At 55.5% G+C, this 21,024-nt stretch overlaps 3 protein-coding genes across 4 annotated transcripts; 2 read left to right on the plus strand and 1 right to left on the minus strand.

Moving 5' to 3' along the window:
* The first annotated feature begins 472 nt into the window (after positions 1-472).
* On the plus strand, positions 473-1,896 carry TCAP (titin-cap). Its single transcript, XM_090257442.1, has 2 exons — positions 473-863; positions 1,067-1,896. Exons 1-2 carry the CDS (start codon positions 754-756, stop codon positions 1,458-1,460), a joined length of 504 nt encoding a protein of 167 aa, XP_090113568.1. The 5' UTR covers positions 473-753; the 3' UTR covers positions 1,461-1,896.
* A 1,975-nt stretch (positions 1,897-3,871) lies between these two features.
* On the plus strand, positions 3,872-5,771 carry PNMT (phenylethanolamine N-methyltransferase). Its single transcript, XM_090291628.1, has 3 exons — positions 3,872-4,316; positions 4,902-5,109; positions 5,249-5,771. The coding sequence occupies exons 1-3, from the start codon at positions 4,115-4,117 to the stop codon at positions 5,688-5,690; spliced, it is 852 nt and encodes a 283-aa protein (XP_090147754.1). The 5' UTR covers positions 3,872-4,114; the 3' UTR covers positions 5,691-5,771.
* A 581-nt stretch (positions 5,772-6,352) lies between these two features.
* PGAP3 (post-GPI attachment to proteins phospholipase 3) lies at positions 6,353-20,441 on the minus strand. Of its 2 annotated transcripts, XM_090291736.1 has the most exons (8): positions 20,175-20,440; positions 18,693-18,790; positions 17,725-17,877; positions 10,298-10,360; positions 9,115-9,176; positions 8,692-8,828; positions 8,230-8,434; positions 6,353-8,052 (listed from the first exon to the last, which is right to left on the minus strand). In XM_090291736.1, the coding sequence occupies exons 1-8, from the start codon at positions 20,353-20,355 to the stop codon at positions 7,989-7,991; spliced, it is 963 nt and encodes a 320-aa protein (XP_090147862.1). In that variant the 5' UTR covers positions 20,356-20,440; the 3' UTR covers positions 6,353-7,988. The 2 variants fall into 2 exon arrangements, with proteins under 2 accessions (XP_090147862.1, XP_090147863.1); XM_090291737.1 differs by lacking the exon at positions 17,725-17,877 and having other exon boundaries at positions 20,175-20,441.
* Between the last annotated feature and the right edge of the window lie 583 nt (positions 20,442-21,024).

The raw sequence follows: 21,024 nt of genomic DNA on the forward strand, positions 1-21,024 counted from the left end.
GCCACCTCACCCCATTTCACCCCACTTGGGGTGTTGGGAGTAGAGCTGGAGGCCACTCCCACAGCTACTTGCTCTACCCTGAACTGGCCTGACTTGGGAGACCACTGGCCATGAGGAAGGAAAACCTGGCAAAGGTTCATACCCAGGCTCCCAGGTGTGGAATGAACATCCAGTATCCCTGTTGGTGTGGTGGCTGTGGAGAACCAGGCCTTTATATGCAAACACCTGAGGATGTGGTTGCACTGTCCCTTCCTGTGGAGGGGCACAGTCTGGGGATCTGCCCTTGAACCCAGGCAGAGGAGAGCTGTGGGCAGGGGGCACCTCACCACCTGGTACAGAGCCCAGAGGGGCCTCAGATCCTGCACTTTCCTGCTCTGTTTACAGACAGGCCACTGTCCTCCCTGGGTGAGGGGGAAGGGGTGGGGCAGGGAGCAGGTGCCAAGGTGGCACGAGGCTGGACATGTGCCTGGTCTCAGGCAGTGCCTAAGGAGTGGCAGACACCTGGAGCTGTTCTCTGAAGACCCTTGACTCCACCAGAGCATCTTGATCTCTTCGAAAGCTGGCCTCCAGCTTGGGGCCAGCAGGAGTCCAGGTACCCCAACCCCCACCCTGGGCCCAGAGTCCCCTGTCAGAGTCTTGGCTCTGCTTATAGCATCTGATGCCAGAGGGGCTGAAAATAGCCCCTGGAGGCGGGGGAGGAAGGGGCTATTTAAAGGGCCTGGAAGGAGCAGAGCTTAGGGAGTGAGGCTGATCATGGCCACTTCAGAGCTGAGCTGCCAGGTGTCTGAGGAGAACTGTGAGCGCCGAGAGGCCTTCTGGGCTGAATGGAAGGATCTAACACTGTCCACAAGGCCTGAGGAGGGGTGAGTGCTGGCCAGAGGGGGGGTTCCTCCTCTTCCCCCTTACAGCACCCTCCCTGAGCCTTAGGAGGCCAGAGCACAAAGCTTCTGGGGGTGGGGGTGAGATGGGGTCACCCTTCCTGTGCCCAGGGGGTCCCCCTGCCCAGCCTGTGACTGGAGGGAAGCAGCTCTCAGGAGCTCAGTGTCCCCTCCCCTCTCCTCCCCAGTTGCTCCCTGCATGAGGAGGATGCCCAGCGGCATGAGACCTACCACCGGCAGGGGCAGTGCCAGGTGCTGGTGCAGCGTTCCCCCTGGTTAGTGATGCGCATGGGCATTCTCGGCCAAGGGATACAGGAGTACCTGCTGCCTTACCAGCGGGTGCTGCCACTGCCCATCTTCACCCCCACCAAGTTGGGCGCCACCAAGGAGGAGCGCGAGGAGACCCCCGTCCAGCTGCGGGAGCTGCTGGCGCTGGAGACAGCCCTGGGTGGCCAGTGTGTGGGACGCCAGGATGTGGCAGAGATCACCAAGCAGCTGCCCCCTGTGGTGTCTGTCAGCAAGCCTGGCACCCTTCATCGCTCTCTGTCCCGCTCCATGTCCCAGGAAGCACAGAGAGGCTAAGAGACACCGACTCGGGCTCCACTGTGCCCGCCCTGGCTGGGCTCTTCCTGGCTAGGGCCATGGACGGGAGCTGCTGGCCGTGGGTGCTTTGTAGTTTGCCCAGAGTTGGGGGCTAGGGGAGGAGGGAGCCAGACGCCAGGATGCCTGGGTCCCTGCATTCTCAAAGGGAGGGGAGCAAAGATGGTGGGCACTAAGTATGGAGAGCTAGGGGCCAGCACAGCTGCCACCCCCAGCCCAGGAGAAGGGTCAAAGGATGCCGGTGAGGGAGAGGTGCTTGAGAGGAGTGACCCAGCTTTAGGGAAGGACAGGAAAAGTGTAAGGAGATCCAGAGTGCTCTGGAGAAGACTGGAGGGAGGGGAATGTGAGGAGGGCAGAGGCAGGGTGGGGCCCCCAGCACCCTCTGTTAGTGCTGCAATAAATGCTCGATGGTGTTTCAGTTTTGTGTCTTTCCTCACGGTTGTGGGGGCCAGCCCACTGGTGTCACCGCCTCCCACGCTCACTTCTGGGAATGGGCCCTGCATCTGAGCAGAGCAAGTGGGTATACCCCATGTTTAGGGGGGGAACCGAGCTGTAAACGGGGCTGTCTGTCTAGTCCCCTTTGGTACCCTGACTGCTGTGCAGCCCTGTCCTCCATGTCCAGTTCCCTGGCAGTGGGAAGTGCCCAGGAGGCCAGCTGGCATTCAGGGTTTGTTTAAATGATCTCTTGGAGACTGTGGAGGGAGCTGGCACTAAGACTGCCCTTGGCTGTGCCTCCACGTGTGGGTGGGGTCAGTGACCCCCAGCCAACCTGCCTCAGTTCTAAATCCAGACAAAAGAAGTCCTTGGCTGGGGTCAGGTGCTACGCCCTTCCCTCTCCTGGGAGCTCAGGGTGGGTTGTCAGGGGTGGGGTGGGGGTCAGGTTCCTGTCTGTGACCTCTGCAGCTGTTGTGGCGACTCATGTTCCAACCTGGCTGCCTAGCCCAACAGGGAGACACTTTTCCCTTAGGACAAGGTGGGTAGGTGGCGGGGGCGGAGGTGCACAGAGCAGGCCAGGGGCCCATCTTGGCAAGGTAGCTGTAGCACAGGAGCCCCAAACCAGGGAGCTGCTTAAGTGTTCATGATATTCAGAAAAACCACCCAGAGGACTAGCAGATGTGGACATGCCATTTATTACATCACAGGGGAGAGCACCCAGCGGCGGCAGGTCTGTGCGAGAGAGGCCACACCTCCTGCATTCTGAAGCTTGTTATAAGGGGTCTCAGACAAAGGCAGCACAGGTCCAGGTTGCACAAACCTACGTGTGGCCCGGAGCTACATTACGTCAGTAGGTACGTGCAGAAGGAAAAGGTCAAGAAGCAGTCACAGGACAAGCAGCCGCTTCCAAAAGGAGATAAGGAAGAAGTTACAATCCGTTCCCTAAACAATACACATTCCTTCTGGCCTGGGACCACTGGTCAACCCTCATCACCAGTGGTGGGAGAGCCATGCATTGACCCCACAGTAGACTGCTCAGGGCGGACCCAGATGGGTTCCACTCCAGGAAGACCAAAGAGATGGCCCTGCAGCATCCACTTCCTATCGGGAGGCTAAGAGGAGACCTTGGCAACTTGACAGCCTAGAATCTGGAAGCCAAGGAGGAACTGCAAGCCTGGCCTGGCCCGCGCCCCTAGAGGGGTCTGGTGTGTGGGCTGGGAGAGGAGAGGGATCTGAAAACCAAGACCCGTGGGACCTCAAATCTCTTGGCCACCGAAGACCAAGACCGCACCCCCTCGTGGCCCTGGCAGCCTGGAAAATGGCTCTGCGCCCTCCGGCCCTCACCAGGGTCCCGCGCCCCAGACAGGACCTTCCGCCCTCCGCAGCCCCCAGATAGGGGCTCAGAGCTCGCAGGCCCGGCAGGGAAGGTCCGGCTGTTCCACCCGCTAAGTGCATTAGCCCCGCTCTCTTTCCCTATCGCTGCTGCCATCGGACGGGTGGGGCGAGCTCCGCTGTGGGGCCTCCGGGCGACGAGACAGACCAGAACGGGCTGTCCTCTCTGCAGTGGGGGTGGGTGAGCGGCAATGGAGGACGGAAGTGGGGTAGGAAAGTATGATAAAGAGGCTTGGAGGGCGGAGGAGGGGAGTTGGGGTGACCTTACTAAGGAAAGGGGTGGATGTTGGACAGGGCGTCCCGGAGAAGGGGAGCCTGTTGGGGCGAGCCGGGGCTTGGGAGGAGGGCGCTGGAAGGTGGGGACTGGGGACAGGGCTAATTCGAACCCTGGCAAAAGAGAAGGAAGGGGTGGCAGGCCGGCAAAAGGGGTGCATGGCTGTGGAAGCTGGAGAAGAGCCACGGGAGGAGCTGGGGGCTGGCGGCGTCGGGGATCTAAGGACAATGGGGGTGGGGAGCTGAGGTGCAGGACTTGGAACAGGTCAGGTGAGGCAAAGGGTGGAGGGGTGGCGGGAGCAAACGTGAGCAGGGGCGGGAACAGATGTTCCCGTGGCGGCCGCCGCCCACACCCTCGTGTGTCTGCAGCTGGGACACTAAAGGAGATGGATGAGGTGGGGGAAACGCGGCGCTGTGGCCCGAGGCGGCTCTACGCTTAGTCACCGCCCCCGCAGCGGAGGAGTCGGGGCGGGGGTCCAGCCGCAGATAAAGGGGCTGTGAGGCAGGCAGAGCACAGGGTGGGCAACGGCAGCAGCATGAGCACGGCAGGCCCAAGTCACGCTGCCGGGTCGGCCCAGGACTCCCCTCCGGGCCAGGCGGCCGTCGCCTCGGCCTATCAACGATTCGAGCCCCGCGCCTACCTCCGCAACAACTACTCGCCGCCCCGAGGGGACCTGAGCAGCCCTGACGGCGTCGGGCCTTGGAAGCTGCGCTGCTTAGCGCAGGCCTTCGCCACTGGTGAGCGCAGGGGGAAAAGGCACAGAGGAGAAGCAGTCATCAGGGAGCTAAAGGGGTGCATGAGTCCATATGGGGACCAAGGAGCAGGTAGCTAAGAGGTGAAACCAGAAGAGGAAGAGGAGCATATCCCTCAGATGAGGGTAAAGGAGAGGGACCCGTGGACAGGGGTTGGGAGGGGAGGATGCTCAGGACTGAGGGGTGATGTGGGTGATGCAGTAAAGGGACTGGAATCAGGAGACGCAGAGAAAGAAATGGAGGCAGAGACTGGGGAGAGAACTGGGAGAAACTGCCAGGTACCTCAGGATTTCCCCGCTTAATCCCCACTGGTGGGCATAGTTTTACAGATGTGGAACCTGAGTCTCAGAGGGGTTAAATTCCTTTCTCAGGGTAAGTTTGTAGGTGTTGCAGCCAGGACTCAGACTCTGGTTCATCCTACTCCAGAACCAATGCTTTTCCAGATAGAGACACACTTGAAGGAGAAGGGAGGGGGAGAGAGAAAGAGAAGCAGGTAAGGGAGGAGTAGTTGAAACAAGGCACCACTTGGACAGGCCTGGCACTAGGACCCTCTTCCTCTACCCCGTCCAGGTGAGGTGTCTGGACACACCCTCATCGACATTGGTTCAGGCCCCACCATATACCAGCTGCTCAGTGCCTGTGCCCACTTTGAGGACATCACCATGACAGACTTCCTGGAGGTGAACCGCCAGGAGCTGGGGCTCTGGCTGCGGGAAGAGCCCGGGGCTTTCGATTGGAGCCTGTACAGCCAGCATGTCTGCCTCATTGAGGGCAAGGGGTAAGGGCCAGGGGATGAGGGTTCAGCAGTGGGCCTCTCATGTGGCCGATGATGGGGCGGGGGTGGGGGGAACAGCAGAGGACTGAGCCTGGGGCAGTCCTGAGCCCTGGCCCTGACGCCACCTTCTGTCCCTGCACAGTGAGTCCTGGCAGGAGAAGGAGAACCAGCTGCGAGCTAAGGTGAAGCGGGTCCTCCCGATTGATGTGCACCAGCCTGAGCCGCTGGGTGCTGGGAGCCTGGCGCCCCTGCCTGCCGATGCCCTGGTCTCTGCCTTCTGCCTGGAGGCAGTGAGCCCTGACCTTGCCAGCTTCCAGCAGGCCCTGGACCACATCACCACACTACTAAGGCCTGGGGGACACCTTCTCCTCATTGGGGCCCTAGAGGAGTCATGGTACCTGGCTGGAAAGGCCAGGCTGGTGGTGGTCCCTGTGAGGGAGGAGGAGGTGAGGAAGGCCCTGGTGTGTAGCGGTTATGAGGTGCGGGACCTACGCACCTACACCATGCCGGCCCATCTTCGAACAGGCGTAGATGATGTCAAGGGCATCTTCTTTGCCTGGGCCCAGAAGAAGGTCGGGATGTGAGGCTCCAGTGCACCCAATGCTGCAGCCCTCAGCCACCCAGATTCCCTACTATCTGAGGTGGCCTCTAATAAAGACATGTCTCTGCTGCTGAGTGTCTGTGCTGTCTGTGGCTTTCCTGGGAAACAAGAAGGGCCCAGAGCTCTCTCTTTTGTTGTGGGAGCGTGGGAGGCACCAACCCTAGCCTTTTTTTCCAGAAGCTTCCATGAAGGTAGGTTCCTGTATGAGTCATTTTCTCCCAAATGAAGGAAGTCTAGATCAGAGACCTCAGTCAGCATCTGCTGTGTTCCAGGCACCTAGTAGGTCCATTGGTCCTCACACTCAGCAGCAGGTCCTGTTATCCTGTTTTTAGGTGAAGCTCAGAAAGGTCCAGACCAGAGGGGACAAGGGATGGCAACGAAGACTGAAGTAAAACTTGTGGACGCAGGGTTACAAGCCAGGCTCAAACCAAGTCCAGGGAAGTGAGAGAAGAAGCAGAACAAGCACCAACTCCCTCACAAGCTGGACTGGAGCTCTTCCCAGCTCTGCTGATACTCGATATCTGGTCACTGCCATCTGCACCCCCACATACCTAGGTAGAAACCCCACCTGTCCGCCCTCCCCAGCCAGCATTGTTTTCTCCTCCCCTCCAGCCCACCTTACCCACACAAATGAGATGAACAAGGTAAGGCTGAAAATTGGTTTATTAAGAATGTCCTTTGCTACCCTCCAACCTTAAAATAGTTCTCAGGATCAAAACAGATTAACATGGGTCACCCAAGTCCCTGCAGTTGGAGTCCTAGCATAGTGTCCCTACTCCCAGGAAAAGACAAGGCAGTAGGGAAAGAGCAAGAATCCAGACTCCTGCTCCAATCACAGAGACTGCCTTTGGATGGAAAGTTTCTGGAGCTACACATTCTATCCTTGTGTAGCAGGAATGGACAGGGACTGCCAGCAACTAGCAGGGGTCACCTCTACCAGGATGTAGGCACAGTGTGGCCCCTGCCAGCTATAGACTTTTTCCCTCCTTCAGATTCCCCCTCCCCCTCCCCAGGGTCCAGGCTGTGGTAATGGGGCTTAGCAGGCTGGGCCCTGGGGTGGGGAAGGAGACAAGGAGGCTGGAGGGGCCCAGAGGATCCCCATTTCCCTCCTCCCTCGGCCTCTCAAAGGGCTGGTTCTGGAGGGTGATCTTGAGTTGTGTGGGGGCCCTATGTGGTTTGAGAAAAGGGGGAACAACAGACAAACACATACACACACATGCAGCCCAGACACCCATATCCCCAGCCAGATCTTGGGGATATCCTGGCTTTCTGCCAGGCCTGGGGCTTTGTGCAGAGTTGGTACTCAATAAATGGCTGTTGATGGTGACTTGATTCCCTCATCCTGCTTCGACCTCCCTCAGTGTGTGGCACACTCACCTGTACTCACACTCATCTCACACTCAGTCTATGTATATTCTCCTAACCCACACCACCTGCCTGCCCCCCGCCACACACACACTTTAGAACCACTCACATTCTCTCCCCCACTCTCCACATTGCACTAGGTCAGGGCTCATGCACAGTGTCCCACCCAGCATCCCACACACCACTGGCCTGTGCCCACCACCACATCCCCTATGCACTCAGTCTGGTCCACACTCCCTCACACACTTGTGTGCAAGCTGCCAACTAGAACAGCCACACGGACCCAGGGGATTTCTGTCCTGGGGTCCTGGCCCCAGGGGGGGAGTGTGTGAGGCTTCATGGGGCTCTGGTAAGGGCAATAGTTGGGGTGAGACTGCTCCCCAATCCCAACAGCTTCGTCCTTTAAGATCCCATGGGGGGAATGAGCTCTGCCTTGAAAGGTGGGCAGCCAAAGAACAAGAGTCTAGTGCCACCTAGTGGTCCCCGGAGGAGGGTAACAGGGGGTAAGAGAAGGGGAACCCACTATATTATATCCAGGAAGGCCTGGTACTCAGTCTCCCAGCTAGAGAGGGCTCTGGCAACCATCCAGGCAGTGAGGGGATGTGAGGAGGTGACTGATAGGGTAGGGGAGGCAGCAGTCCTCTCGGTGGAGCTAAGAACACAGTTCCACCCCAGTTCAGTTTAGGAACCAGATTGGCTGCCCATCCTCTAGTCCCAGATCCTCAGAGGCCAGGTCTAAACAGATGAAAGATCTGTGAGGGCATGTGGGGGCGAGCAAGGTGGTGGGTTACATGATTCTGGGCCCACACCTTTCATGTATAAGTTCAAAAAATAAATCATCTCAAGGACTGGGGAGAAGAGGAGCCAGCAGGGAGGGAGCAGAATCCCCAGTAGGGCAGACCCGCTCCCAGGGCCTTCAGTCCATCTTGGTTATGGGCTTTGAGTCCTTTAGCAGGTACAAGCTGTCCTCTTCCAGGAAACTGTGAGCAGAAAAAGAAGGCCACTGAAGCCTGGCTCCAAGAGCGCCCCCTGGGGGCGGGGTGGGGTGAGTGCAGGCAAGCTGGCAGGGGCAAAACAGCAGAGAACTCAGTCTCCCCTATAGATGGGGTGAAGAAGGGCACAAGGAAGGTGAGCTCTGAGCAGGCAGTAGTACCCACCTGAAAAAGAGGACGTGGACAGGGATGGTGCTGATGTGCCAGATGGCATGGGCATCCAGGACCCAGAAGAGAGGTGGGAAGTCCAACAGTTCGAGCAGGGACAGCCCCTGCAGCAGCAGGACCACCACCATGCACTTGCGCACGTGAGGCAGCCGCTGCTGGTTCCATAAGCACCAGGCGAGCCACCACACCAGGTTCACCAGGCCTGAGGGGTGGATGGGGGTGGGGAGAGCTCACCCCCTGGACTTCCTTCTGCCCCCCACCCCAGGCCCAAGCCTCCTCCAGGATCACCTCAGACTTTCCCTCCAGCCTCCCCTCTTTCTTACCCCAAATCTTTCCCTTCCCCACCCAAGGATCTCTCTAGAACCTCCTCCAGAAACAGCACCAGCAGCCCTCAACCTCCACCCCAAGCCAGCAGTTGTTCAGCTGTTCCAGCCCTCCAGGCCCCCAGTCCTGCCTCACCAATTGCCACATTGGCAGCCAGGTTGTAGCCGTAGTCAAAGCGGACGAGGCTCAGGTAGGAGACGTGCGCGGTCAGCAATAGCAGCAGGAGAGCCCGGAAGGCACTGGCCACTGTCGGGCGCTGCAGCCCCACGGTCCTGCCCCACCATGCAGAGCAGCTCAGATGGAGGGTGGCCCATTCCCAACAGCATCCCTGAGGCATCCCCTCACCCAACATCAGTACTGGAAACCACTGCCCCTCTCTCCCACCAAAACAGGCCAGCGGGGCAGACCCCCAATCCCACCCCTCCACCCCACACCTGGGACCAAGTGCTACAGCTCCTTGGAAAAAGCCAGGGCCCAGAGTCCTACCCCAGGTGGCTGGGTAACCCCTTTCTGCCCTCAGGGCTGATTTGGCCCCTGTGGCAGCCAAGGTGGGCTCACCTGACACAGCACAGATAGATTGAGTGTAGGATGACGGTGGAGGCACAGAAGTAGTCCAGTTTCTGAGGACAGCGGGAGTAGGATGGGGGGCCAGTGAGAGGCGAGCGGGAGGGGGACAAGGCTTCATGGAGGGCAGGGCCCAGAGAGGACCCACAGCGATGAAGACCCACCAGGGATGGGGACAAGGCAGGGTGGCAGAGGCATAGCTGGAGTCTGAGGCCCATGGTCAATGGGGTCGGTGTCTCCTGCTTCTGCTGTCTACTGCTGTTTCACTTCTGAATTTAACAGACTGAACCTTGTTATGTATTCACATAACATGATTTTTTAAAATTGTGCTCAAGGAGTGAAGCTTTAGGAGGTAATAGTGAAGGGTGCCTGTCTTGATTCCTGAACATCAAAACCTGCCCTAGAATTAGAGCGCAGTCCGGGCTTCCACAGCTGTGAGCTCGTATCCTGACTGCATGCCTCTACTGACTGGGTGATCCTGGGCAAGTGATTTCACCTTTCCAAGGCTCAGCCGCCTCATCAGTTAAGAAGAGCCAGTAGCCCTGGCCAGGTAGCTCAGTTGGTTCTGATATGCCAAGGCTGCAGGTTTGATCGCTGGTCAGGGCACATACAAAAAATAACCAATGAATGTATAAGTGGAACAACAAATAGGTGTTTCTCTCTCCCTTCCTCTCTCTCTCTCAAATCAAATCAATAAAATAAAATGTTATCTTAAAAAAAAAGGAAGAGGGGGGAAAAAAAGCATGACCGGTGTGGCTCAGTTGGTTGGAAGGCCTTCCCGGGGACCCAAAGTTCCTCAGGTTCGATTCCCGGTTAGGGCACACACCCAGGTTGTAGGTTCTATCCCTGACTGGGGTGCAAATAAGAAGGTGGCCAAGTAATGTTTCTCTCACATAGATATTTCTCTCTCTCCCTCTCTCTCTCCTCACCATCCTCCACACTGCCCTTTCTCTCTCTTTAAAAGCAATGAAAAGTGTCCTTGGGTGAGAATTAAAAAAAAAAAAAAAGCCAGTAATAATCGCACTTACCTCACAAGGGTTAAGTGAGGCTCGGTGCACTAACAAGTGTAGAGTGTCCAGAACAGAGCAAGTGCTCCCTGAACAGAGTCAGCAGGAGACCTAAGAGTGGCCCTGCTTCTCTGGGAGCAGGAGAGGGAACAGGAAGGGCACTCACTCACCTCTGTGAGGTCCGTGTCCCTGGTGTGGAAGATGGTGGACCAGAACCAAGCATTGAGGGAGACCTGAGGAGGAAGGTGGCTGGTGAGTGTGGCACCCCAAGGTGGGAAAGACCCCCACAGAGGGCTCACACCTGTCTCTTTTTGGAAGGGGCAGAGAAATGTGCTTCCCCTTGCTCCTGGGGCCCACTAAACAAACCCCTGCTCCTCCACCCTCACCTGGCCTAGCTCCCTCAGGCTCAGCTTCTCACCACCCTGAACCTCCAAAGGGGGTGGGGGTCTTGAATCTTCCACAGGTTTCTGGCCTGGCCTGACCTGGGAACCAGTTCTCGCAAAGTCAAGCTCACCCAGGTTACTCAATCCTAAGACAACAGCCCCTGGGGGGGGGGGGGGCTTGCTTCCTTCCCCAACTGGCAGGTGATCACAACTCCACCTGGGCCAGGGGAGCTGGTGACCTCAGCCTCTGGGGGCGGGAATGAAGTGGGTGGGGTGAAGGGGCTTGAGCCAGCTTGGGGTGTGTCTAGAGCAAGCAAGAGAGGGAGATCAAGCAGATCCCACTGGGGCCAAGTCTCTGAGGAGGAGGAGGCTTGCCAACTGGGCCCACTTCCTCCTGGCTGGGCCGGCCATACCCGCTGGACCAGTGGCTGCTGCTTTGAGCTCTGGGAGAATCAGAGGCGCGGGGCTGGAGGAGCAGTGGTGGGCAAGGACTCAGGGGAGTAGCTGATGCCTTCTCTCTGGAAATTGACTTCGAGGAGAGAGTACACACTGCCTTGCAAATGAGCCCTACATCTTGTGGGAGTTGATGCTGGCACTTTTTTAGCGACTGCCTTATCCACACAGAGGCCCAAGCTACTGAAAGAAGAGTGGGCTGGGGCCGAGATACAGAGGAGGGCTGGGGAAACCAGTGTCAGCCCGAATGCCCTGGAGGGAGGGAGGGTTGCGCTAGGGTGGGACTACCCTGCCTGAGATGGGGAAGGGCCAGGAGCAGCTCACTCGGGTCCAGCATACCAGGAAAACAGGCCAGGCAGGGGACTGAGGGAGCAGGGGGAGAAGCACTCTCCACCAGGTACTGCAGCAGGGAGCTCAGCCAGCAGCATGGTTCCCTCGTGCAGGCCCCAGGGGGCTTCTGAGAGAATGGGAAGGGCTGTGGAAAGGGCTGCGGGAAGGAGCCGGCAGGGCGCTCCTTGCAAAGCTAGTCGGCCCTGGAAGTCTCTGGAGGCTCCTGGTACAAGCCTGCCTGGCCTGGGTCCTGGGCTGAGTGGAGCTGTTTCCGAGCTTCCCCCTGGGACAAATAAGGGCTTGGCCTAAGTGCTCCTTCGTGTCTTTCCAGGCCTGATGGCAGGTGATTATTCTAGGTCAGGTCAGGGTGTTTCCTCCTTGAGGGCAGCCATCCTGCCCCATCCCTCATGCTTTCTCCAGAGACGATGGGAATGGAGGTATGGTCTGGAGGCTAGAAAATGGGACAGAGTAGGGTGGCTTCTTGGACACTGCGCCCAGAGCCAGCATAGGGAGAGGAGCGGGCTCAAGGCTAGAGACCCAAGCGGTCCCGCAGGCCAGGTCTCCTAGGCAGGCCAGCAACAGGGACCTCCTTGTGGAGAATGGCCCTGCAGCTAGTGAGAGAGGAAGGTGGAGGGGAAGGCAGAAGGGACTGGAGGCCGGCCAGGCCTCCTTGTCATCCAGCAGGAAGGGGGAGGTGACAAAAAGACTGAGCTAAGTGGCGGTTGGCGCATTGAAAGCAGGGGGTTGGGTGTACAGGGCCAGGGCTTAGCTGTAGCACACAGGGCTGGGGGCTGCTTGGTCCCCTGTTCAACTGCCTCTGCACCCCTGAAAAGTCCCCTCTACACTGGGTGGAGTCCCATTTTGGTGGGGGGTACTCCTCTTCTGACCCTCTCCTCAGACCCAGGTGATAGTATCATTAAGAATGTAGGCCCTAGGGCCAGACTGCCAGGGTTCAAATTCCAGCTGTGCATTTCCTGTGTGTCCTTGGGTAGGTTATTTAGCCTTGCTGTGCCTCAGTGTTCTCATCTGTAAAATGTGAATAATCATAGTGTTGATAAAGATGGAGGGAGTGATGCAGGTACAGCGTACAGCCACGCCCAGGACAGGGTAAACAGTAAGTGTTTCCCTCGCCTTACTGACCAACGCGGGACCTTCCCATCTCTCCACAGATCTGAGAGGCCAGGTCTGCCTCCCATCCTCCCTACAGGCCAAGGAAGTCTACAGGGAGAAGCGGTGATCTCCCCACACCTGCCCAGGCCCACCCCACAGTTCCAGGCTGGGGTCAGAATGTCCAGAGCCTTTATAAGGAGATGGACCCTTTGTTCGATTTCTGACTTAGCCCCTAAATAGCTGTTTGATTGTGAGCAAATAACAGCTTCTCTGTGCCTCGGGTGCCTCACCTGCAAAACAAGGTTGATACTAGCACTCACTATTCCCTGCTGACATCGCAAGTAACTATTCCTATTTTGCTGAAGCTGCCACCCCCCCATGCAGAGAGACGGGGCTGCTAGTCACTCAGCCTGCCTGCCGTGTGTACTTTTGTTAGGCAATAGACTAGTTAGGAAAATCATTTCTATGTACTGTATATTTTGTACTTGTTTACACCTCTAAGTGTTATAATTGATATTTTGAAAAACAAACGAAGGGGAAACGCCCTGTTAAATAAAACCTAACCAGCACTGAGAAAAAAAAAAGTAGTGACTGTCTAAGAGGGTTGTGAGGATGATACCTGCGTAATACCTGGCACAGAGAAGCCACTCAATACATGGTTGCTGCCGCTGCTGCCCGGTATACAGCAGGAGCCACATACGTGTCAGTATCCTTCATCATGTCCAGCAGGTTGACACCACCCCATTTCCCTTTACCTGACCCCATCTTTCTTTTCTCAGGGGTTACATGTAGCAGGTCAAACCATGGTCTCTGGATCCTAGAACACAGACACCACAGCTATAGGAAGAGCCGCCTCCTCCTGGCTCTTGAGCTACTACTCCACCAGGATGCACTGAAGAGATACTAGTTCCTTTAACTGGTTTGTAATAAAAACTCGAGCAAAGTGGACAGGGGGGCGTGGAAGGAAGGGGAAAGCCCCCAAGTTGCAAGGGTAAGGCTGCTCCTGGACTCCTCAGCCAGGGTGGGGGGCAGGTGGCATAGCGGGCCAATCAGACAGACCATAGGCTTGCCCAGCAGGCACCCAGAACTTCTTGTAAACACTGAAGAAAGGGGGAGGACACAGGCAGGGTGCCAGCGAGGGTGGAAATGAAGCGGACAGGGAAGTTGGGTGGAGGGAGAGCAGGAGGCTGTTTCAGTGTGTTGGAAAATAAGAAAATTGAGACAAAAATATCACAGCCGTGAAACTAGTTGGATGCCAAGTGAGCCAGATCTGTCAGGAATTCGACCCCTGTGCTAAGCCCCAGTGCTCGGGGCTGTCACTGACACCGTGCGGTGGGGACAAGTGGGTCTTTAAATAGCTCAGTGTCTCAGAAGTGGGGGAGGCAGAATGTTAAATATGATGCCTGCTGCCATCCTGGGCCCCCCCAGAGGCCATGGTGTCTCACCCCCTGCCTCACACAGGGCAACCCTGCCTGGGTTCGCTCCTGAGAGAGATGGGGAAGAGCCAGATGGAGATGGGAGGAGGTGGGCTTTTTACACCATCCAAAAGGATTCTTTGATTTCCTTCCATTCCCTGTTTCACTGGCTCTTGCCTGACTACTGGGAAGTCCTTCCTGAAGTCTAACCACCATCCCGCATCAGCCTCAAACTATCTCTTCTCAAAGTTTCCTCAACAGAGGTAGAGCACAGTCAGTCCCCACCTCCACAAGTCATGCTGCCGGGATGGCTGGGGCTTTCCTGGCACCATCATGCTCTCACCTCCACCCTGAGGACCTTTCCTTGCTGGATGAAGGGTCAGGGAACTGGTTTGCCCTCCTAGCTTTGGCAGAGAGTTGGAACCCCCAATTCCATGAAGTCAAAGGTCCATGGTGTACAGAGCTTTTGCATGTTCCCCCAAAGCCTGGCTGATGCCCAGACCAAGCTCAAGCCTGAAGGTCTAAGCTCCATTAGCCTTGCTGGGGGTAGGGTCTCTTCATTTCCCAAAGGAAAAGATTGCAACAACACCCCGCTCCCCAAGATCTAAACTGGAGCAGGTGAGAGGCCCTCCTACTCCACCCCAACAGAAACCAGGAGCCCCTCTGCTCCAGAAGACGCAGCCCAGGACAAAGTCCACTGCCACACCCTCCATACAGGCAGGATCCCTCCCTCCTGCAAACACACACACACAGGATGAAAGATCAAGTGTAAAATCCAAACTGAATCATGGAATGGAGTGTGGACATTGATACTCTGTCCTTCAAGGGCCTCGTGCTGGCATGAGGGGGTTCCATGTCCCAGAATATCATGCCCTGTAGGGTGCCCTAAGGCATAGGCCACAGGTATCTGCTCACCTAACAGCTCCTGCTCTGTCCCTGGGGCACCTCTGGGAAGTGTGACACCCCACCAAGAAGGAAGCTGAGGGGCAGATAATAGTGAGATGAAAGATCCAAGAATCAGGATGATGACAACAAGAGTCACGAAATGACCACCGGCTTCTGGCACATGGCACGAAGGCAAAGGTTGGGACCCTCTGAGGCCCCCTCGGACCCTTGGGTCTATCCAAGGAGGCTCTGAGCTGTGTTCAGAGAGTTCAGGCAGGGTGATCCTGTGATCTCGGTTAGTGGCGAGGGTCAGGGGCCGGTGCAGGGATGGGCCTGGACAAGCAGTGTCCCTGAAGGAACCCGAAGGGAAAGAAGACAGGTGTACCCTCCTCGATTTCCCTGCTCTTCCTGCTTTCTTAGCCAGGACCAAAACCCCTTTTCTGTGAGAGGCCTAAACAGGAAGTGGTGGCTCTAGCCCACTCAGGCCCAGGACAGTGGGTGCTGATGCCAGGCCCTTGCCTCTACAGCAGTCCCCGCCCCTCCGCCTGGCACTCAGGCCGCTCTCTGCTCCATCTTCACTCCCTTACTCCCATTCCCACAGCCACACAGTGGCCAGGCTGACCTTCCCAGGCTGCCTGTTGAAGTCCTGCACTCTCCAGCTTCCATAGCTTTCTTCCTGCTGTGCCCCAGCTTAGAATGCTGGAAGCCAACCTCCTCTCCCCCTGCGCGTACCTGTCTAAGCTGACCAGGCCTGCAAGCCTCTCCTCCCCGACAGGCCTCCCTGATGGACTTCTCTGCATGCTCTCCCCATGTCATGACTCCCAGGCTCTCTACCCAAGCCCTCCTCGCCTCTGCCTGCGCTCTGTCTCCCAGGGGCTGAGCTTCTGGGCAGGGGCTTCAGCTCCCACAGTGCTAACCCCTGTCTCTACTACCCACAGCAAATGCTCAGCCAACATTTGTCCCAGTCCATGGAGACAGCCCAGAAGAGGGGCTTCCTGCTGCGGTCCCAGAGCCAGACAGCCCTGGGTGCCAACCTGTCTCCCCTACTCACTAACTCAATGGCTGTTAACTTAAGCCAAAGTTTTTTGTTATAGCATTATTTGGGTTAAATGAGAAAATGTGGGTAAAAGTACCTAGGATAATGATCATCACGTGATTTTTGTTCCATAATTCCTAACAATGACTATTAATATTAGGGAGGATCAGCATTTCCCAGAGGTCTAACAGCCTCTTTCCCCGCCCTTCTTCTGGGGCTCCCCCTGTCCTTCTCGGTACCCCCCACACTATCGGTTTTTCTCATGTCCTCAGTTCTCATCTTCCTTGACTGTCCAGCAGAATTCAAAACAATGGCCTACTTTCTCCTTCCTGTCCTTGTCTGACTCCCACAACAATACAATATTCTAGTCTTTCACCCACCATTCCAGCCACTTCTGTCTCCATTGCTGGCTCATCCTCCTCTATCCAGCCATTACATTTTGGGGTTCTTCAGGGCTCCGTCCTAGCCCCCCACCCTCCTTGCTGCCCAAGTTCTCCCTGGTGACCTCATCCACACTCACAGCCTCTATTATTGTCTCATAAGTGAAAACATAGGGGTCATCCTTGATTCCTCTCCCATCTAACCCACTGCTGAAGCTTGTCAGCACAGCCACGATAATAAGAGTGTGGACCCTGGAGCCCTTCCCAAGACCCATGCCACCTCTCCAGCTATTGTGCACTATGCTGAAACTACCAGCTAGTCCCTGAAGCCTCTTCTGTCCCCTTCAACCTGTTCTCTATACAATAGCCAGAATGAGCTTTTCAAGCCATCTATTCATGAAACTCCTTCTCTCTGACCATCATTGCTTCCTGACACTCTGCGAGTCAAGATCTGAAGTGCCCTAATGTACTCCCAGGCTCTCCATGGGCTGGCCCCATCCAATGTCCACCTGCCCAACAGTCTCACAGCCCATTCCCTGGCTTCCTACCTGGCAGGCCTCCTGGCCATCTAGGTCCTCATACAACCTGAGCCCTCTCCTGCCTGTGAACATTCTGAGTCTTCTTGATAGATGGCTCCTCCTATTCTCCCTGAATTCACCTAGTTAACATTCACTCACCATTCTGATCTTTCCTTGCATGCCCCTTCCTCAGGGAATCCTTCCCTGACTGCACTGCACTGGTCTAGTCCCCCATCACACTTACAACACCTTTCTTCCACTGTATAGTACTTTTACACCCAATTGTGTGGTTAGTACCAGAGGGCAGGGACCCATCTATTTGTATATACTCTTGGATCTCCAGCACTCACCAAAGTACCTGGCACACAGTAGGTGTTCAATACATGAAGGAATGGCTGCTTTGATGTCAAGAAGGTGAGTGAATAGGGATTGTTTCCCTAAGGATTGCAGAGGTAGCTCTGATCTAAAGACCTCCATAGCAACCTTTTACTCTCACACCCTCCCCCAGGTTGTCACAGTTCAGATCTGTACTGCAGTCCGTGCTTCTCACACATTTCCCAGCCCTGGGTGCTGGCTCTTCCAACCAGTCACACTGTGAAGCCCAGACTCAGATGGAACATATTTCGCCCCCCACCCCCACCCCGACGGTCTAAGACTAGGCTGAGCCCTAGATGGAGTGCTGTGGATGCTACTGCTCCTAGGCCTGGGCTGTGGGTGAGATTGCTTCAAGTTCTCCAGAGGGGCCCTTGGAAAGACCCGTGGTTTCAGCATCCTCCCTACTACTCATCTCCCTTCTATGTTTGTAAATCCCCCTCCTAGGGCTTTTAGTGACTTCCTCCTTCAGGACAAGAACAATGTTTCTTTCCTCTCTCCCTCCCTCCCACCCAAAGGGCCTGGCCTAGGATTCTGCTAGGGAGGGAGGTTCCATCAGTACCTTCCCTTTTGTCTTCCCTGCAACTGCAACTTTAGCCCTGGGAAGCAGAGGGGAAGCTCGGTGGGTGGAAGCCTTGTAGGGTAAGAGTGGCGATATAAGAGTTCCTCTTTCCTAGATGACGGTGTAAAGCAGGGATCCTGCCAGGTTACCTACCCAGGCAAAGGCCATGCAGGTGGGGTACATGGGAGAGGCGGCTGGCACGAAGGTGCGGTAGCGACAGAGCATCACCAGGCTGGCCAGGCCATTGAGGAAAGAGGCTGCAGCAGATGCTGGCTCTTGGAAGAACAGGAACCGGGAGAAAGGCCACTGAAAAAGGAGCACATGGAGGGGGCCTGAGCGGTAAGCCAACCCCCAGCTGGCCCAACCAATCTTTTCTTGACTTGCTGCATCAATAGGTCTTCAGCTTGTTCCTCAGCTCTGAACCTGGCCAAAGCCTCAGGTTCAGTCCCTCTTTGAATCAATGAGCTCCTCCGCAGGCCCTGGCTGAGGGTCATCCCTCTGTCCCGGCCAGCACTCAGCACTGTAAGCCTGGTCTCTGGGAAGACCAGGTGGGCCAGTGTAGATGGCTCAGAATGGCCTGGTGGAAACAGCATAGATCTGCCATCCAGAAGACAGAGGTCCTAATCCCTCCTCCACCACTGACCACAGCCCTCTGAGTGAGCTTCAGCTTACTCTGGGATACGCTGGGGGGAATAATTCTTGCCAACACAGGCTGGGACAAGATTATTATTGGATCAAAGGGCACCAGCAAGCTGTGCCTCGTCAAACCATCTGAGGGGTACACTGTATTACTATTTTAACCCAGACTCCTACTGAAGAAGCAATCGGAAAGATGCGGTGGTGGGTCAGGAAATATGTCCTTGTTGCAAGGTGGGCATCCAGCAACCCTGAGAAGCCCAGCACCACTCTCCGAGGAGACCCTAGATCTTGCTCTAAATCCAGGGGCAGGATACATTGTGCCCATCTGATTCCCATATGAAAACCAGCAGATTTTGAGAAGAACAGGCACCTGCCCCAAATACATACTCAATACTCTATACTTCAGATTGTGTGGTTCAATTAGGGGGTATCTTACTCCTGCAGCACTATTGCCATTTACCTACCCTGACCTTCCAACTCACCTTGCCATGGAACTGAGGCACTTCATGACCTTCCTGGAGGTAGATGCCAACGGTGACCCACATACACTCATACTTACAGTCATCCTGACAGGTCCAGCCTGAAACAGATAAATTGGCCTAGTGAACTACCCAGTAGGGAGGCACAGAGAGCTTGAATGGGGCCCAAACTTGAATGCAGGCCAAGAGGGCCTGCAGGTTGAAGAGAACCAGAAGAAATCTCAAAATTCTAGTTTCCCACATGGATGGATAAGAGATGGTGGGACACACACATATGAGAAAGGGGTGTGTGTGTGTTCTAGGGGATGGAGGTATACAGTGAACAAATAGAGATATTTCTTCTTCTTTCACCCAAGATGAGGATCTTGGCATCTGATGGACTCATTTATGGATCCCTGGGTTTTTATTTGTCCTTCCTGAACATAGGATTTGTTCTCATTCACCAAGGAGGAACACTTGCAGTCTTACTCCCCTCCTATAAAAGTAAAGCCCAAATTCTTCAGGCTGACTTTTAAGGCCCCAAATTGTCTTTCCAACTTTATTTCCCAATACTCCTTTCCATGCACTCTGCTTCCTGAGTAAACCAAACCTCTGATGTGTCCACAACTGTCCAGGGCCTCCACTCTCTGCTCCCTCTGTCTAGATTGGAAAGGGGTAGTTTGGCTTGTAGTCATACAGGTCAGAGCTGGGAACTACATTACCACTTACTGGCTCTGTGATTTTGGGCAAGCTGAGTCCCCCATCTGTAAAATGGGAATCTACCTGTGTTGTAAAAAATGACTATTTTGACATTTGTGACACAGATGGTGACCACTAGGCCACAGGTCCAAATTTAATGTATCTATCCGGAAGCCCTTCCTTCTCAAAATGTTCTAAGATGATTGCTGCTCGCATACTCACAGAGCTATGAACAATTCCTTCTTCCCCTACATGCTCCTGTGGCTAAATCTACGGATCCTTTAGGACTTGAATCATTCTCTACTTGCACTTGAGAAGGTTTGTACCCCCATGGGGACTGTGAGCAGGGCAGGCCCCTGGTCTGATTTCAGTGTCATTCCAGGAACCTGTGCCCAGGAGTATTAAATAAATACCTATTTGACTAAATAAAAAGTAAACGAGCCCTGGCTGGTGCGGCTCAGTGGACTGAGCACCAGCCTATGAACCAAAGGTTTGCTGGTTCGATTCCCAGTCAACGCACATACCTGGGTTGTGGCCCAGGTACCCGGTTGGGGGCATGCGGGAGGCAACCACACATTGATGTTTCTCTTTCTTTCTCCCTCCCTTCCCCTCTCTCTAAAAATAAATAAAATCTTTTTTTTTTTTTTAAGTAAATGAAAGCTTCTGGGAAACTTTACCCTAGGACTCCGCTGACACTCACAATAGATCCTGGGTAGGAAACTAAGGTTCAGAGATTGCAGAGGGGTATTCAGGGGTGAAAGAGGCGGGGCCAATATCAGGGGGCGTGACTCACAGGGCGGGGCTTACCTGCCAGGCTCATGTAGATTGGCTGGCGGGAGCGGAAGTGCTTCAGTGCCTCCCCTGAGCAGTTCCGCTTCTCGCACCGGAGTACGCAGTCGCGGTAGACCGGCTCGCGGTCGCCCGGGGAGCTGCTGGCTAACGCTGCCACCCCGGCGAGCAGCATCAGCCGCGCCGTCCGCCCGGCCATCCTTCTTCACCTTGGCCCTCCGCCGGCGGAGAAGCTCAGGAGTCTTCACATCCGGAGGAACCGGAAGTGCCTTGATTTTCTACTTTCTCCTCTGACGTCTACCTCGTTTGAATAAAACGTACCCGGATTTTCCTGGGTGTATGCCCCGCCTCTTGTTTTACTGTCATCCCCATATAGAAAGGGGACAGGATTAGGGAAGGAGGATGCCCGGTGGATTAAGGCGCAAAGTAAAGTGGTCTTTTATAAACACCCGTCTTGTTTTTTCCCTGGGGTGTTTGAGGTAGGGCTATTTTTTTTCACAAGCCCTGTTGGATATATACCTGGAACTTTTCGCTCCTCTGGCACCACCACCCTGATTAAAGACACCATCTGTCTCCGCGACAGCCGCAGGAGCCTCTTAACGAGTCTCACTCCCTGCCTTTTCTTTCGGTCCTTCCAGCCCGCGCTCCTTTCCCAAAAATTGAAATTTGACCATGTCACTTTCCTCCTTACAATTCGTTACTGGCTTCCAGTTACCTCAGGATAAAATAATTCCACAAGCCCTGCGCGATTTGGCCCTGCTCACTGGTCTGTCACTCCTCTGCTCCAGACCTACCTCAACGGGACATGTCTCTAGCCTCCCGGCTTTGTCTCGTCTATTTCACTCTTACTCTCACTCCTTTTTATTCT

The sequence above is a fragment of the Furipterus horrens genome, unplaced genomic scaffold (assembly GCF_987537825.1).
Source record: "Furipterus horrens unplaced genomic scaffold, mFurHor1.1.pri manual_scaffold_11, whole genome shotgun sequence".
NCBI lineage: Eukaryota > Metazoa > Chordata > Mammalia > Chiroptera > Furipteridae > Furipterus > Furipterus horrens.

Coding starts and splice junctions, on each gene's coding strand:
- TCAP (XM_090257442.1), top strand. CDS start 754: ATGGCCACTTCAGAGCTGAGCTGCCAGGTGTCTGAGGAGAACTGTGAG. Junction 864..1,066: donor TCCACAAGGCCTGAGGAGGG/GTGAGTGCTGGC, acceptor TCTCCTCCCCAG/TTGCTCCCTGCATGAGGAGG.
- PNMT (XM_090291628.1), top strand. CDS start 4,115: ATGAGCACGGCAGGCCCAAGTCACGCTGCCGGGTCGGCCCAGGACTCC. Junction 4,317..4,901: donor AGCGCAGGCCTTCGCCACTG/GTGAGCGCAGGG, acceptor TACCCCGTCCAG/GTGAGGTGTCTGGACACACC. Junction 5,110..5,248: donor TGCCTCATTGAGGGCAAGGG/GTAAGGGCCAGG, acceptor GTCCCTGCACAG/TGAGTCCTGGCAGGAGAAGG.
- PGAP3 (XM_090291736.1), bottom strand. CDS start 20,355: ATGGCCGGGCGGACGGCGCGGCTGATGCTGCTCGCCGGGGTGGCAGCG. Junction 17,878..18,692: donor TGCCTCAGTTCCATGGCAAG/GTGAGTTGGAAG, acceptor CTCCTTTTTCAG/TGGCCTTTCTCCCGGTTCCT. Junction 10,361..17,724: donor CCTGCATGGCCTTTGCCTGG/GTAGGTAACCTG, acceptor CTTCCTCCTCAG/GTCTCCCTCAATGCTTGGTT.